The 16293-nt window shown below is 59.8% G+C and overlaps 10 protein-coding genes across 10 annotated transcripts; 5 read left to right on the forward strand and 5 right to left on the reverse strand.

Moving 5' to 3' along the window:
* Positions 1–140: 140 nt before the first annotated feature.
* Malapachy_2469 (nucleosome assembly protein) lies at positions 141–1496 on the forward strand (the record flags this gene model as incomplete). Its single annotated transcript, XM_018136958.1, has 2 exons — positions 141–154; positions 227–1496. 2 exons carry the CDS (start codon positions 141–143, stop codon positions 1494–1496), a joined length of 1284 nt encoding a protein of 427 aa, XP_017992939.1.
* A 55-nt stretch (positions 1497–1551) lies between these two features.
* Positions 1552–3702, reverse strand: Malapachy_2564 (hypothetical protein; the record flags this gene model as incomplete). Its single annotated transcript, XM_018137053.1, has 1 exon — positions 1552–3702. The coding sequence occupies one exon, from the start codon at positions 3700–3702 to the stop codon at positions 1552–1554; it is 2151 nt and encodes a 716-aa protein (XP_017993216.1).
* Positions 3703–3896: 194 nt separating this feature from the next.
* Malapachy_2552 (ims-domain-containing protein) lies at positions 3897–5575 on the forward strand (the record flags this gene model as incomplete). The annotated part of the gene is made up of 3 exons (XM_018137041.1): positions 3897–3990; positions 4026–4074; positions 4102–5575. 3 exons carry the CDS (start codon positions 3897–3899, stop codon positions 5573–5575), a joined length of 1617 nt encoding a protein of 538 aa, XP_017993164.1.
* On the reverse strand, positions 5572–6964 carry Malapachy_2567 (hypothetical protein; the record flags this gene model as incomplete). The annotated part of the gene is made up of 3 exons (XM_018137056.1): positions 5572–6322; positions 6349–6767; positions 6806–6964. The coding sequence occupies 3 exons, from the start codon at positions 6962–6964 to the stop codon at positions 5572–5574; spliced, it is 1329 nt and encodes a 442-aa protein (XP_017993219.1).
* A 435-nt stretch (positions 6965–7399) lies between these two features.
* On the reverse strand, positions 7400–7778 carry Malapachy_2548 (hypothetical protein; the record flags this gene model as incomplete). The annotated part of the gene is made up of 2 exons (XM_018137037.1): positions 7400–7425; positions 7457–7778. The coding sequence occupies 2 exons, from the start codon at positions 7776–7778 to the stop codon at positions 7400–7402; spliced, it is 348 nt and encodes a 115-aa protein (XP_017993110.1).
* A 237-nt stretch (positions 7779–8015) lies between these two features.
* Malapachy_2539 (40s ribosomal protein s2) lies at positions 8016–8806 on the reverse strand (the record flags this gene model as incomplete). Its single annotated transcript, XM_018137028.1, has 2 exons — positions 8016–8677; positions 8716–8806. 2 exons carry the CDS (start codon positions 8804–8806, stop codon positions 8016–8018), a joined length of 753 nt encoding a protein of 250 aa, XP_017992783.1.
* Positions 8807–9166: 360 nt separating this feature from the next.
* Positions 9167–10039, forward strand: Malapachy_2516 (40s ribosomal protein s0; the record flags this gene model as incomplete). Its single annotated transcript, XM_018137005.1, has 1 exon — positions 9167–10039. The coding sequence occupies one exon, from the start codon at positions 9167–9169 to the stop codon at positions 10037–10039; it is 873 nt and encodes a 290-aa protein (XP_017993391.1).
* Positions 10040–10305: 266 nt separating this feature from the next.
* Positions 10306–11120, forward strand: Malapachy_2556 (U2 snRNP-associated protein; the record flags this gene model as incomplete). Its single annotated transcript, XM_018137045.1, has 3 exons — positions 10306–10886; positions 10917–11080; positions 11113–11120. The coding sequence occupies 3 exons, from the start codon at positions 10306–10308 to the stop codon at positions 11118–11120; spliced, it is 753 nt and encodes a 250-aa protein (XP_017993160.1).
* A 32-nt stretch (positions 11121–11152) lies between these two features.
* Positions 11153–12580, reverse strand: Malapachy_2534 (histone acetyltransferase esa1; the record flags this gene model as incomplete). Its single annotated transcript, XM_018137023.1, has 1 exon — positions 11153–12580. The coding sequence occupies one exon, from the start codon at positions 12578–12580 to the stop codon at positions 11153–11155; it is 1428 nt and encodes a 475-aa protein (XP_017992792.1).
* A 143-nt stretch (positions 12581–12723) lies between these two features.
* On the forward strand, positions 12724–16278 carry Malapachy_2514 (splicing factor 3b subunit 1; the record flags this gene model as incomplete). Its single annotated transcript, XM_018137003.1, has 1 exon — positions 12724–16278. The coding sequence occupies one exon, from the start codon at positions 12724–12726 to the stop codon at positions 16276–16278; it is 3555 nt and encodes a 1184-aa protein (XP_017993389.1).
* Between the last annotated feature and the right edge of the window lie 15 nt (positions 16279–16293).

The following is a 16293-nucleotide window of genomic DNA, read 5'->3' on the forward strand; positions in this document are numbered from 1 at the left end:
ACGCGCTGAGGGGCGTGGCCAGCCACTCAAGCCACGCAAGCACACGCGCTGGGTCGTGCGGCGGGTGCGCTCAGTGGCTGCCCGCAACGCTGGATTTTTTAGCGCCGTTTTCCCCACCTGTGCCTTTTCATACTGCTACGATGGATATCGGCAAGTACGTGTGTGGTGTAGGCTGTATGGGCCTCGTGCCCATGCATTCTACATGGTAGAGCAGGCTAACAAGCAGGAAAAAAGACTCAGATCTTACGGCACCGACGCCGCAAAACACGCCACTGAACACAGCACCCCTTCAACGTGAGGCGCTGGCTCTCCCCACAGTAGGCACAATCGGAGAAGAGGATGAGACGGCGGCCAACGTGGCTGCTGCACTCCCCAATGCTGCACTGACTGGTCTGATCCAGAACCGCCTCTCGAGCTTGGTGGGGCTGTCATCTGGCTACATTGAGTCGCTCCCTGAGGAGGTGCGTCGTCGTGTGGAAGGTCTGAAGGGCCTCAATGTCGAGCACCAGAAGCTGGAGGCAGAGTACCAGCGTGAGATTCTGGCGCTGGAGAAGAAGTTCTCGGAGCGTTACAAGCCTCTGTACGAGCGCCGTCAAAAGATCGTTCTCGGTGAACTGGAGCCTACTGCAGCCGAAGTTGAGGCGGGTGAGAATGCTGACTCGCTGGACGAAGACGAAGACGACGAAGATGAGGAGGATGAGGAGGACGAGGAGGACGAGGAGCCACGCGCGAAAAAGTCGCTGGCGAACATCTCGATCAAGACGGATGCGCCGAAGGGTATTCCTGAATTCTGGCTTACTACGCTGAAGAACCATGTAGCGCTCTCGGAGCTGATCACAGAGCGTGACGAGGAGGCGTTGCGCCACTTGATTGATGTGCGTCTGCGCTACCTGGATGCGCACCAGAATGCGGCGCCGGGCCAGGCGCAGCAGGGCTTCCAGCTGGACTTTGTGTTTGACGCGAAGAACAACGAGTTCTTCAGCAACGAGGTGCTGACCAAGACGTACTTTTACCAGGACGAGGTGGGCTTCTCTGGTGATCTTGTGTATGACCACGCGGAGGGTGTAGAGATCGCTTGGAAGTCGCCCGAGTGCAACTTGACGCACCGCGTCGAGACCAAGAAGCAGCGCAACAAGAACACGAACGAGACGCGTACAGTGAAGCGCCTGGTGCCGACTGACTCGTTCTTCAACTTCTTCTCGCCGCCTGTGCCGCCGCGTGACGATGATGACGCGGACGACGAGGAGCTCGACTCGCTGGAGGAGCGTCTTGAGCTGGACTACCAGATTGGAGAGGATCTCAAGGACCGCATCATTCCTCATGCGATTGACTTTTTCACTGGCAAGGCGTTGCGGTATGAGCAGCCTGACTGGGAGGATGAGGATGCGTTTGACGACGACGACGATGACGAGTACGACGACGACGACGACGACGACGACGAGGACGGTGCGGCGGCGCCGGCCCGTCAGGACCCGCAGGAATGCAAGCAGCAATAAGTGTTGTATGACGTATATCTACCCATTTACGTCTCATTACGATGCGTACATATTTCTATGAGGCGACGGTCCATCCATCGCTGGTACTGCTCTTGTCATCATCGTTGTCATTTTGGCTGTTCTTGGATTTCTCGTTTTTGTTGTGAGCTTCCGGCAATGGCTCCTTCGACTCATACATAGGTTTGTGCATAGCCACATCAAACAAAGGCGCTTCCAACTGGGTCGCGCGGATCTGCAGGTCGGCCAGGTCCTCGGCATTCATGCAGACAAAGCCCAACAACACGCTGGGATCCATCGCACTCAGAGGCATGGACTGTAGCTGCGGCGTGTGGAAGGTTGCCAGCTCTTCGCTGGAGTACGCCCGTGTGTACCATGCATCGAGCAGCGCTTGGTGCTCACGCAGCGGCGAGTGCAGCAGCGTCGGGGGTGGGTGCCGGAATGGGACACTCGGACGCACCTGGTGTGGATCGAGGTACAGCAGCTGATCCTGCTGCACGCCGACAAAGTAGAGGGAAGCGCTAGGCCGTCCGCCTGCGATCCCGATCATCTGTGGGAGCGTGAACAGCTGCTTCAGCGCATGCTGGTACGACGCAGGGACCGAGCCCAGGCCGAGGCGCTGCGCTGCAAGGACGAGGACGGGGCGTGTCCAAGGCTGCTCCGTGCCTGGCGCCATGGAGGCTTGCGTCACCTGATCCACGTAAATCAGGCCGTCATTGGTCGTCGCCACACCGAGGCCACAGGGTTCGTACGCGTGGAGGCACCGCGTCACGGCGGCAGCCGCGATGCTAGGGCCGTACCAAGTGCCCACAGGCTGGTCCATTTGCACGCCGTGAGCGACGAGGCGGTGCAGACTACAAGCGCACTCACTGCTGGGATCGTCAAGGAACCAGGAGGTTATGCGCACCAGCTGTGCGTCGCTACACCCTTGTCGTCCGCCATGCGCTCGCACGAGGGCGTTGGCCACGAGCGACTGCGTAGACCGAAGCATGCAGCCCCATCCTGCATCGGTGGTGAGGCCCGCAGCAGGCTGCGTCAGTGACAGTGCGCCGGCGTACAGGGCATGCACACAGTTCCATACGCCAGGCAGGCCTGCTAAGGTGGTATGATGACGTACTGTATCCAGTGTCGACTGCACGAGGCTTGCATTGAGTAGCAGGGGCGTGTGGTCTACACCTGGCCGCCAAGCCGCTGGCAGCTGCCAGCCGCACTTGTCGAGCTGCTCCACAATCCACTGGTGCACGGCTGTGGTGTTGTCTAGGAGGTGCGAGGGGGGGAGTGTCCAAGGCGATGTCGTCGTGGGGGTATCTTGAGGGGGGGTGGTGGACGTAGCGGCCGGCGATGTCGTAGGGGTATCATGCGCCGCGGCGCCGGGGGGCGGATCGCGGGCATACAAGGCCTCGGTGGCTACCGCAATGGTCTTGGCATTTGCTTCTTCGTCGCCAATGGATCCTGTACGAGCAATTGGCGTAAAGTGGCTGCGGTAGGTACACCAAATCAGCTTGGAAATCGCCATGTCCATCTCGTCATGCCAGGCATGCGACGACGCATCGTCTTTCGGCGTGGGTGTGTCGCAGGCAGGGCCAAAGTATTCGCCCAGGATCCAGGCGCCGGCGTCGTCGGTCGTCGTCGTCCATGGCCGGACCAGTCGATCGTAGGCCAATTGCCATAGAACGGTGGGTACATGGGTTCGTAAGCGATCCGACAAGCGGTCCACCACGCGGGGAATCAGGGGTGGAGAGACGAGCGAGATGCGGCCGCGCGTGGCCGGTCGTGCAGGTGCCTTGAGCAAGCGGCGTGTGCTGGTAGCGCGACGCACGAGGGGGGAGGGGCGGGTTGCTGTGGCGGCCGCGTTGCCTAGGCCATCGCTACTGCTGGATGTGGACGACGACTCGGTCTCGAAGGACGTGGACGTCGTCGCTGTCGCCTCGCTCACACGCGCGATCCATTGCCGAATTCGACGTGTTTGCATACGTTCTGAGCGCTGTTCTGCGCTCTGCGTCGCATCGCCCTCGCTATTCGATTCCGAGATGGCGATGGCCGGCATGGCCACGGCGCTGTCGCTGTATGAGAAACTAACGCGAGCTGGGCGTGGCGTGAGCGGAGCCCACTCGAGTTTGGGTCGGCGGCCACTGGAGATAGAGGCATGGCGTGCATGCCCCAGGGGCGGCGGCTGCATGGAAGAGGCGCCGGACGAGTCGTCAGACATGCAGCCGTTCGATGCTGTGCGTTGTCAAAGAGCGGTGGTGGTGGGGTAATGTCGTGCCTCCTTTCCCCACGTAGTCGTCACCGAGGCCCAGGGTATCTGCAAGTGGAGGTGTGTCAGCAGGCAGGCAGGCCGCCTTCGCCCCCGACGCTGTGGGCGGCGCAGCCGACCCGGACGACGAGGACGCCGTAGCATGGATGCACGATACGGCGATGCAGGACGAGGCGTCAGAGCGCTCAGGGGGCCCGGACTGGGACGATGAAGCGAGTTTTTTTCGGCGTATGGCAGGGCGTATGTACAGTGGCGCACGAACTGACATCGCGCAGCGTCGAGCCACAAGGCCTGTGTTGAGGCGGGGGCGCGGATCGAGCAAATGTAGGTGGATGGGACCTGACATTCCAGCATTCACGACGTATCTGTGGGCTCCTCGTTCTACGAAAACCAGAAACGCAAGCATGAAGCTGTATCGCGACGCATCGCACACCTGCTACGCAAACGCGACGAGCGTTGGACAGCCGCGTCGGCGGCCCAGAAAGAGGCCATTGTGCGCCATGTGGATCGCATGGCCGCCGATCTGGAATGCGATCGGACGCTCTCACGCACCTTTCTGCACTGCGATATGGATATGTTTTACGCTGCGGTGGAATTGCAGCGGCAGCCTTCGTTGCGGGGCCAGTGCTTTGCCGTCGGTCATGGGGTCCTGCTCACCGCGAGCTACGAGGCACGGCGGCACGGTGTGCGGTCGGGCATGGCCGAGTTCGTGGCGCGTGCGTTGTGTCCTACGTTGATTGTCGTCCCATCGCATTTCGATGCGTACCGCCAAGCGAGCGAGGCGGTGATGCGTGTCTTGCGTACCTACGATGCCCGTTTGTACTCGCGCAGCTGGGACGAGGCGTACTTGGACATCACGCCGTACCTACGTACGCACCACAGCACGCCTCGCGCAGTCGCCGAGCAGCTTCGTGCCGATGTCGAGCAGGCCACCGGGCTTACGGTAAGTGTCGGCATCGCGCCGAACCTGCTTCTCGCCAAGATCGCGAGTGATCGGGCGAAGCCCAATGGCGTGTGCGAGGTGGCGCCTGACCGCGATGCCGTCCTTGCGTTTGTGCGGCCGCTGGCCGTACGCCAAGTGCCTGGCATTGGCGTCGTGACGGAACGCGTCCTGGCCGCGATGCAGGTCACGACGTGTGCGGATTTGTGGACGCGACGTGCTGAGCTGAGTGTGTGCCTGGACGCCTTCCGAACGCTCTTGGCCGCGACGCTGGGCTTGGGCCCGACGCGCGTGACGCAGCCGACGCGCGACGAACGCAAATCGGTCGGCCGCGAATCGACGTTTGCGCCGACGTCCGACCCCGCCCAGCTCCATGCCCGTCTGCGCCAGGCGTGTGAGCAGGTCGCGCGTGATCTACGTCGGCTCGAGTTCCGTGGACGTACGGTGACGCTCGTCGGCAAGCACGATACGTTTGAGCGGTTTACACGCGCGAAAGCGGTGCCGCGGGGCGCCGCCACGTTTGACGAGTTGTACGATACCGTGTATACCCTATTGGAACAGGAACGCCAGTCGTTTCCCGGCTCCCTTACGTTGCGCCTGCTAGGCGTTCGTGTGTCGTCGCTCATGGACACACGCGCTGCGCGCACGGGCGTCTTGGCGACGTGGCTACGTACGCCGACGTCGCGGACGAACGACGACGACTGGCATGCCCTTTCCTCGTTTGAGTGCCCGATCTGCGGCGAGGCCCAGCGTGTGTCTCACGCTGCGAAGCTCGCACAGATCAATGCGCATATCGATGCCTGCCTGCAGTCGTCGGTGGCGCCGCCGTCTCGTCGCGAACGCCGCCGTGCTGCGCAGCCGACCATCGACACGTTTTTCCGCTAGTAGTAGGCATCGGCGCCGGCATAGGTCCGTGGCGTGTCGGTCGTCGTTGACGTTGTTGACGTTGTCGACATCGTCGTCACAGTCGACGGCTGCCTACCAAAGGCGGGCGTCAGCGTGAACGTTTTCGGCGCCAGCGCCGCGCGTCCTTCCGACATGTACAGCTGCACTTCGTCGGCGGTGGGGATGCGCTGAAAGGCCACCGCCTCGTTGGTGCGTTGGTACGCCGTGAGCCACCGCTTGATGCTGGCGTGCTCATGCACGTACCAATCGTACGAGTCCTTCGTCCGTCGTAGTTTCGCACTGGTATCGCTCGGCATGATCTGCGCGAGGGTATGAAGGGCCAACGTGAGGTACGCAATGCCCCAGCCGATATTGTGTGCATGCTCGCCGGCATCAATGCCGAGCCACTTGAATGCAAGGCACTTGTGCCACACCGCCTCGGTATGCGCATAGCGCAGCCAGGCGCCTACACCGTCGCCACGGCTGCTGGAGTCCAGGCGCAGGGTATGCAGGTACGCTTTGATTTTCGCGATGGGCGTCTTGGCTTCCATGCCGAGGCTCTGTGTGACGAGGGCATGTGCCTGGTCGTAGAGATGAGAGGTATGTAGATGCAATTTCGCCAGCAGCGACGCGGAAGGATGGTCGGCGGGCAGCGGAGGGCCGGCCGTGCCGAGATCGGTCGCGCGCCCTTTGGCAGGCGCTTTGAGTTTGCGGATGGCCAGCGCATGCGCATCGCCCAGCGCGAGTCTGTGTCAGGCAGCATGGATACGTACTTTGCCATACCTTGAGCGCCTTCTGCATTGAGTTCAGGCGCACTGGCCGTCGATGCATGGGCTTGGTATGCAGGCAAGTGCGACGTCGCGATCGCGTCCCATACTCCACTGGCGCGGCAGAGCATATCCGTCGCTACTTTCAGCCGCTCGTCCCGGCCACGCCGTTCCTGCGTCGTATAGCTCGCATCACACTCGTACATGCCCAGCGCATCGACCATGGTCTTGGCCTCGTTGCACAGGGCTATGGCATAGAGGGTATACAGACAACCTTGCTCGCCGTCGATGCCACGTACCACGACCTTGTTTTGCGGCGCGAGAATCGAGCGCCATGTACTCTCCGGCTCTTGCCGAAGTAGCACAGTATCATGCTCAATGCAGTACGCCAAGCCGACCAGATACGGAAGGTACTCACTCACGGCCTGTGGGAGTCGACGTCAGTGCACACCATCGTACGTACCTGGACGACAGGCAATGGCGCCTGAACGCCCCGCGCTAGCATCGATTCTACAGCTGCCCGCAGCTGGGTCGTATGCCCGACCTCGGCTTGGTACGTATCGGTCAGCGTAAGCTGCGTCCACGATACCGCACTGCTCGCCGGCCATGCATAGTCGAACATGGTGGACGTTCGCCTCCACACTCGGCGGCCGCGGGGGTCGGACTAGGCGCGGTCGCCTCACGCTCGCAGCGGACCTTGGCCACGAAAGTGACTGGCGCCCTGCGCGCGCTCTACCTGCTATGCCGTTGAGGGCCATCATGGGACCTCTGATACTCACACACACACACCCTATGTAGCACGTCAGCCAGCTGCGTGAGTGAGCCGATCCTAGGCTGGAACGTCGCTGTGCCTGCGTAGGACAGCCCCGTGGCCATGCCCTCTCATCGCCAGAGGCCTACCGTGCGTAGCTGAGGTTGGCTGCGTACGCAGGCCTACACCACGGACGTCCATGGCCTTGCACACATCGAGGCCCACTAGCCATAATTCCTTTGATATGCTTATGGTCACATTGTCAAGCTATGCGTCACCATCTCATCATCACCACACTACTAGCACTTAGTGGTGCGCGTTCTTGTGGTGCTCTGCACATGTTAGCCGTATCGCAATACATACTCAGGTGACCGTTGTACTCGAGCGTGTAACCGAACAGCATGAGACCAGCAATGGTCCACACAAGCGGCTTACCGCTCGCGTTCTTGCCGTCAAAGTACTTGGCCTTGATACCAGTAGCGCGCTTCTCCGGCTCCGAGCCCTTCGGGAGGGCCTTGTAGAAGCTCACCACAGCGTCGGTGTTGCTGCCGCTGGGGCTCGAGACGCTCTTCGGGGTAGCGATCTTCGGCGGGATCGGCAGGTTCGAGCTGTGGCGCACCTGCTGGCCAGCCACGCGCATAGCGCGGGCCGCCTTGGTCTGCTGCGAGAAGGCACGGGCAAACATTGTCGTCGTCCAAAAGAGGGGCGCAGCGAGGAGGCTGGCGCGCTGGCGGACCGCCACGGGTCAAGCCGGCAACCGCTGGACACATCACGTGATAGAGCAGGCCAAGACGCTTCTCGCTTCGCTCTCCTGCTACAGACGGCGCGTACATAGATCGTATATAGGCATCAAAGCAATATGCAATTTTGGGGCTAGAGGCTACCTAGCTACTCACACCCATCCACAACGAGGGCGTGGCATTTAGTGAAGCTTCTTGCCGGCACGGGCAAGGTGCGTGGCGTGCTCCACGTATGGGGTGGCCGGAACAGGCACCTCCTGCCAGAGGTCGGGGGTAAGCACAACGTAGGTCTTCGAGACGGCCTCAAAGGTGGCCTTCAGGAAGTTACCCATAGTGGCAGTCTGACCCTTCGACTGGGTGTACACATCCTCGATACCAGCAAGCTGGAGAAGGCGCTTCGGCGCCGGCGCGGCAACGATACCGGTACCGCGGGGAGCAGGCACGAGACGGCACATAACCGAGGCCGTCTTACCCGAGACCTTGGTGGGCACAGTGTGCGGCTTACCAAGAGCGCTACCCCAGTAACCACGGCGGACAGGGATGATCGAGAGCTTGGCCATGACAATGGCACCGCGGATGGCGGTAGCCACTTCCTTGGCGCACTTGACACCAAGACCCAGGTGGCCGTCCGAGTCACCGATGGCCACAAAGGCCTTGAAACGGGTGCGCTGACCGGCACGAGTCTGCTTCTGCACAGGCGTGATTTTCATCACCTCGTCAGTGAGCTTGGGCAGGAGCATGTCAACAATCTGGTACTCCTTGATGGGGAGCGAGAACAGGTAAATCTCCTCCATCGACTTGATCTTGCCGTCCTTGACGAGACGACCCAGCGAAGTCACAGGGACTGTATGCGTTAGTCGTGGTATCATGGCGAATACATACCCCACTCCTCCTTCTCGTCCTTGCGGGCACCGCGACGACCGCGGCCACGACCGCGGTCACGTCCAAAACCACCACGTCCACGCTCAGCCATCTTGCTATGAGTGTTAGTGAATGAACTTTCCAAGAGGGGCCTCGGTACGCGAGGCTCTGCGATGCGTACCTTGTATTCGTTGAGGAAGTAGTGGAAACTACGAGTCCAGCGCACTGGTGGGAAAATCGCCCAAGGGCTTCTTCGCCGCAGCGCCTCTCTCCCACGCACGCGGTCCGCTAGGGGGGTGCAGATCTATATTCCACGTGACCAAGTATATTTTTTCGGCCGACCAGGCCATGCCCAGGGAGCAGCGCTGCGAACGAAGGACGCCGCGCGCGCACGCCGCAGGGCTCTTTCTTCACACGCACATTTTTCTGGAGGTACGTCGCCTCGCTGTGGCTCATCTTGAATAGTATCACCATGGCTTCGAAGCACCCTGCCGTTCTGAACCCGACGCCCGAGGACATTAGCCTCCTTCTGGCCGCCCAGACTCACATCGGTACCAAGAACTGTGAGAAGGCCATGCTGCCGTACGTGCACAAGCGCCGTGCCGACGGTATCCACCTGATCAACCTCGGCAAGACCTGGGAGAAGCTCGTACTCGCTGCCCGTGTCCTTGCTGCGATTGAGAACCCGGCCGACATCTGTGTGATCTCGAGCCGCACCTACGGCCACCGTGCCGTGCTCAAGTTCGCCGCCAACACGGGCGCTACCGCCATTGCTGGTCGCTTCACCCCTGGTTCGTTCACCAACTACATCACCCGCTCGTTCAAGGAGCCGCGTGTGATCGTGGTGACGGACCCGCGTGTGGACCACCAGGCCATCCGTGAGTCGGCCTACGTGAACATCCCCGTGATTGCGCTCTGCGACACTGACGCTCCTCTGCGCCACGTCGACATTGCCATCCCGGGTAACAACAAGAGCCGTCACTCGATCGGTCTCCTCTGGTGGCTCCTCTGCCGTGAGTTCCTGCGTCTCCGTGGCATCGTCCCGCGCACTCCGAACGGCTGGAACGTCATGGTCGACATGTTCTTCTACCGCGACCCTGAGGAGATTGAGCGTGAGCAGGCCGAGGCTGCTGCTGCCAAGCACGCTGCCAACGTCCACCACGCCAACGCTCTGCACATCGAGGAGCCTGACTTTGCTATCGAGGGCGCCGGTGCCGGTGGCGTGAACCCGTCGGTCGCTGCCAACCTCGCTGCTGGTAGCGAGCAGGTCGACTGGAGCGCTGACGCTGCGCAGGACTGGGCTGCCGACACTGGCGCTGCCCAGGCCACCTCGAGCTGGGACTAAACGTCTCACTGTCGGAGGGCGTTCTCTTTTTCACCCCTTAGGATGACAGGATCTGTCTCCACAAAAAACTTGCGTTGTCTGGCCTCTTACGTTCGGCTCCCGATGGAGAATCGCCCACTGGCGGGCGATGCGTAAGAGCCCATATTCCGAGAGCTTTTCTAGTGCCGTAGGCCACCTTGAATCGACTGCCAGTGCAACTAATAGATCTTCTGTGGGACGAACCTCCACTTGCGAACGTACAACGTCGACGTCCATGCGTCATCGCGATGGAGGGGTGCGAGCAGGCTCCCACGAAGCGCCCTGCGCCGCATGTCTCTAGTGCCCTAGACGATGAGGAAAGCGAGGTAGCTTGGCCACCACGTACGTCCAAGCCACGTATGACCCATACTATGCCGTCGTGGCTGACAACGGACGCGCAGCCCACGAAACCACGCAATCCCATGGCCCCTGTACATCGACCTAGGACCACCGACGAAGCGTCCACCCAGCCGCAGCGCCATGCACGTTCATCATGGCGTGTCCAGCACCGCGGCACGCATCCACGTCCTCCGAGCCCTAGCCAGTCCACCGATTTTGACGACGAGGGCTACGCGTCTCTGTACTCCACGGATTCGGAGGAGCTTTCTGAGACAGAGCAGGGGCGCATGACGGCTACATCTACACTGGGTCCTCTAGCTGCACGGCGTTTCCGTGCCATGCTGCGTAGCCTTACTATGCGTCGCGAACGCATTGCACGATGTATGATGTTTGCCTTGGACCATGCGACGTGGGCTGACGCGGTCAGTGAGATGTTGGCGCATTCGCTGATGCAGCCATCTACGCCAGTGGCTCGCAAACTCGCACGACTGTATGTGCTCTCCGACATTCTATGCAATAGTGATGCGCCTGTGCCACATGCATGGCGGTACCGCGAAACCTTCACGGCATGGCTGCCTAGGATCCTGCACCACTTTGGCGAGGTCATTCATGCATTTCCTGGCCGCATCAAAGCTGACAGGATCCAACGCGAAGTACGTGCTGTGCTGGATGTATGGGAAGCGCGTCTGCTGTTCCCTCCGCCGGTCCTGGCGCAGTGGGCTGAGGCCCTGACATTACATGCTACTAAAATACAACCTACCAACCAAACCGAAGTTGATCACGCGTAAATACAGGCGGCTTCCAATTCAAATGCTCGGCGTGGATACGCCGCCGTTTCTTTTTCATCTGTCGCTCATGCTTCTCGATGATGGCGTCCGAGAGGACCAAGTAATGCTTGCCTTGGTACTGCTTGAGCATATTCAGCGCCTGGCACGTCTGGAGCACATCCGCATGCAGAATGGAGGTCTTGGTCGCGATATCGTCAATGCTAATTTCATCCTCGGTCTTGAGCAGCAAATCGACGATGGTTTCGGACCAGTAGGCGCGGTAGCCTAGCAAACCCAAATCCGATAGAGGCTTCTCGGGGCTTCCCAACTTGTTCTCACGTTTGGAGAGTTCGTAGGAAAACTCAATGAGCAAACGACCAAAGCCACTGCGTTGGTGCTGCGGCAGGGTGAGAATACACGCCACATTGTAGCCTTCGGCACTTTCCTTCTCCTTGGAGAAGTAGCCGATCAAATGGCAGCCTGTGTTGTCGCGTTGACACATGACATAGTATAAGAAGGGGTCCACATCATAGTACAGTGTCTTGTGGTCCAGGAAACATTTGCTCAGTAGACACAAGTTACGGCACCACGTCTTTTGGCGGCGCCCATCAATTTCAAAGAAGCTAATGTCCTCGCATCGGTAGATTTCGTTGCCTGGCGGATGGAGGAGCGTACACTTGCGGCGGTGTCGGTTCAGCTGGAATTCCGAAGGAAAGTACGAAAGACACATTTCGCACAGGTATAGACAATCAATGTACGCATACTCCATTGGATAGGGACTAAAGTACCACGCTTCGATTTGGTGGCGCCCCATTTGAAGCATATTCAGATTCTTTACACGCGAAATCTCACTGGAGCACTGGGTCATAGAGCCCGAGGTACGGAGTTTCTCGACTTCCTTCTCCTTGCTGAACGTGTCGTCGCTCGGCTCCTTTTTCACGTCGTCGGTCGAGGAGGCGAGCACAGGTGAGTCAGCAGGGGCAGGCGTGCCTTGAGCAGATGGTGTACCCTGCACGACTTTGCGCTTGGTATTCTTGTTGGTCGCAGCGGGCTCTGGCGGCTTGGGCCATTCCATCTCCCGCGACAAGACCAGCTTGGCGGAGGGGACCCATTCGTCAAGACGTTTGTTGAATTCACAGTAGTGAACATAGAAATCCAGCTCGGGTTCCCTCTCCTCAATGGTATCTTTGCCCTGCTCCTGCATCTCCTGGAGCATATGCAAACGGTTCTGCCGCTTTTCCCGGATGGAGAGCACTTCTGCTAGGCGTTGCTCCACGTCGCCATTGTCGGGGTTGGTCTTCTCGACAAAGAGCTTGGCGCCTACTAGAATATCGCGCAGCGTGTACTCGCCGCCGGCGCTCTTCTTCGCCGGCTCGGTATCGGCTTTCTTATCACCGCCATGAGCTCGCGGCGCCATCGCTCAACGCAGCTCGCCTCGCCACAGCGGTAGCAAAGAGAGCCAGCGGAATTGTCACGTGATTACTCGTCGCTCGTCCGCGCGCGGCGTAGGGACGAACGGCGTGGTGAGGCGAATTGACACACCTACGACGGCGATCGATCATGTCGAGCCAAGAGCTGGAAGAAATCCAGCGCTTGCAGGCATCGCGCCAAGCTTCGAAACGGGGTCTAGGGTTTGCAAGTCAGCAGGGTGACAAAGACGTGTACGGATCAGGGGCGTCAAAGTCGTCGTACGTGGACGCTTTGCCGATGTCGGTCGGGCAGAACGACGGCGATGACGACGGCGACGATGCGCCACGGCGTGTGAACCCGCTCGATGCATTCTCAGCACCGCAGCATCTTCTTCATGAGTTTGCCGACGACTCCTTTGACCCGTTGGCAGAACGTGTAGCGCAGCGCCAAGTGGCTGCGCGTCAGTCGGAGTACCATAACCGTCGCTTCCAGCGCGATGCAGGGCCAGAGAGCCGCCGTGATCCGTTTGCACAGGGCTCTGAGACGGATGGCCACGAGGAAGAGGGCTACCGCGAAGCGATGCGGCGTGCCAACATTGAGCGAGAAGAGCAGCGTGTGCGTCGTGCGATCGAGGAGAAAGAACGCGCAACGCAGGGTGAAGAGCCTCGTGACGATGGGGCGCCCTCGAAGGAACGTGATGTGACGCCACCAGCGCCAGCACGATCGGAACGCAAGCGGCGCTGGGATGTGGCGCCGGACGATGTGGCGACCACGGCGGCAACGACCACGACGGACGACGACGCGGGGAGTGTGGCAAAACGTCGGCGTTCGCGTTGGGACGAGGTGCCTGCGGATGCGGAAGCCGGTGATGCTCCCAAGCGTTCACGATGGGACGAGGCGCCTGCGACTGACACGGCCAAGACGGTGGCTCCTCGTAATCCTCGTGTACGATACATGTCCGATGCAGAGTTGGATGCGTTGCTACCCAGTGAAGGCTACGTGATTGTAGAGCCGCCACCAGACTATGCGCCTGTGCGCGCTGGCGCTCACAAGCTCATGGATGACGCGCAGGCTGAGAGTGGGTTTACTATGCCTGAATCCTCAATGCTCGGTGCGATGGCGGACGATATTGTGGCGGATCTGCCGACAGATGTGCCGGGCGTGGGTCAGTTGGCGTTTATGAAGCCGGAGGACCAGAAATACTTTGAAAAAGTCCTGCAGGAGGACGATGAAGAGGAGCGCTTGTCTCGTGCCGAGGCCAAAGAGCGTGAGATTATGCGGCTCTTGCTCAAGATCAAGAATGGTACGCCGCAGCTGCGGAAGCAAGCGCTGCGTCAGATTGCCGATCAAGCGCGCTCGTTTGGGCCTGGGCCTCTGTTTGACAAGATTTTGCCGTTGCTCATGGAACGTACGTTGGAAGACCAGGAACGGCATTTGCTCGTCAAGGTGATTGATCGTGTGCTGTACAAGCTGGACGAGTTGGTGCGGCCGTATGTGCACCGCATTCTAGTGGTCATTGAGCCACTGTTGATCGATGAAGACTACTATGTGCGTATTGAGGGCCGCGAGATCATCAGCAACCTGGCCAAGGCGGCTGGACTGGCGCATATGATCAGTACGATGCGCCCTGATATTGACCATGCGGATGAGTATGTGCGCAACACGACAGCACGTGCGCTGGCCGTCGTCGCTTCGGCGCTGGGCATTCCAGCGATTCTGCCGTTCTTGCGGGCCGTCTGCCGCTCGAAGAAGAGCTGGCAGGCGCGGCATACGGCTGTGCGTGTCGTGCAGCAGATTGCGATTTTGATGGGCTGTGCTGTGCTCCCGCATTTGCGCAGCTTGGTCGACTGCATTGAGAAAGGCCTCGAAGACGAGCAGCAGAAGGTCAAGACCATGACGGCGCTGGCCTTGTCGGCCCTCGCCGAAGCTTCGGCGCCGTACGGTATTGAGAGCTTCGAGAATGTGCTCAAGCCGCTGTGGCTCGGGATTCGGCACCACCGTGGGCGTGGGCTGGCTGCATTCTTGAAAGCGATAGGGTTCATTATCCCCCTTATGGACTCGGACTCTACGCTGTACTTTGTCAAGGAAGTCACGCCGACGCTGATTCGTGAGTTTGCCAGTGCTGACGATGATATGCGGCGCATTGTGCTCAAAGTCGTGAAGCAGTGTGCGGCGACCGATGGCGTGACAGGCTCGTTCCTCAAGGCCGAGATGCTACCGGAATACTTTAAGCATTTCTGGGTGCGCCGCATGGCCCTGGATCGACGCAACTTCCGCGAGGTCGTGGAGACGACGCGGGCGTTGGCGGACAAGGTCGGCGTGAGCGAGATTGTGGGCCGCCTTGTGCATATGCTCAAGGACGAGAGTGAGCCGTTCCGTAAGATGGCGATGGATACGATTCAGCGCGTCGTTGCTGCGCTAGGCACTGCCGACATTGATGATCGGCTGGAATTGCAGCTGGTCGATGGTATGATCTATGCATTCCAGGAACAGTCCGTGGAAGACCACATCATGCTGGACGGCGTGGGTACCATTGCCAATGCGCTGGGCATGCGGATCAAGCCGTACTTGATGCAGATTGTATCGACGATTTTGTGGCGTCTAAACAACAAGAATGCAAGCACTCGTCAACAAGCTGCCGACCTCACGACGAAGCTCGCTGTGGTGATCAAGCAGTGTGGCGAGGACGCGCTCCTGTCGAATTTGGGTGTGGTGCTTTTTGAGCAGCTCGGTGAAGAGTTTCCTGAGGCGCTGGCGAGCATTATTGCCGCTGAAGGCGCGATTGCGAATGTCGTGGGTATGACGCAGATGAACCCGCCTGTGAAGGACTTGCTGCCACGCATGACACCGATTCTGCGCAACCGACATGAGCGCGTGCAAGAAGCGACGATCAATCTGATTGGCCGTATTGCCGATCGCGGCGCCGAGTTTGTGAGTGCGCGTGAGTGGATGCGTATCTGCTTTGAGCTGCTCGACCTGCTGAAGGCGCATAAGAAGGCGGTGCGGCGTGCGGCGGTGAACAGTTTTGGGTACATTGCCAAGGCGATTGGCCCGCAGGATGTGCTGCAAGTACTGCTTACGAATCTGCGTGTGCAGGAGCGTCAGAGTCGTATCTGCTCGACGGTAGCGATTGCGATTGTGGCCGAGACGTGTGGCCCCTTTACGTGCTTGCCGGCGATCCTCAATGAGTACCGTACGCCAGACTTGAACGTGAAGCATGGCTGTCTGAAGGCCTTGAGCTGGGTGTTTGAGTACATTGGCGAAATGAGCAAGGATTACGTGTACAGTGTGATCACGCTGCTGGATGACGCGTTTACCGATCGCGACGTCGTGCATCGGCAGACGGCGGCCAGCATTGTGAAGCACTTAGCGCTGGGCACGGCAGGTCTGGGCAAGGAGGACAGTATGCAGCACTTGCTCAACCTGGTGTGGCCCAACATCTTTGAGACGTCGCCACATGTGATTAACGCAGTGATGGAGGCGATCGAGGCGTTGCGTGTCTCGTTGGGCCCTGGCGTGATTCTGTACCATACCCTGCAGGGCCTGTTCCACCCCGCCCGCAAAGTTCGCGAGGCGTATGTGCGTACGTACAACACCAACTATGTGGGCGCCCAGGACGCCCTGGTTGCATTTTATCCATCGCTCACAGAGACGCAAGACGAACGGAACGACTACACACGTCATGATCTAGGCATGTTTTTGTAGACATCTAGCTATACC

Source organism: Malassezia pachydermatis (genome assembly GCF_001278385.1).
Source record: "Malassezia pachydermatis strain CBS 1879 chromosome Unknown scaffold2, whole genome shotgun sequence".
NCBI classification, from domain to species: Eukaryota; Fungi; Basidiomycota; class Malasseziomycetes; order Malasseziales; family Malasseziaceae; genus Malassezia; species Malassezia pachydermatis.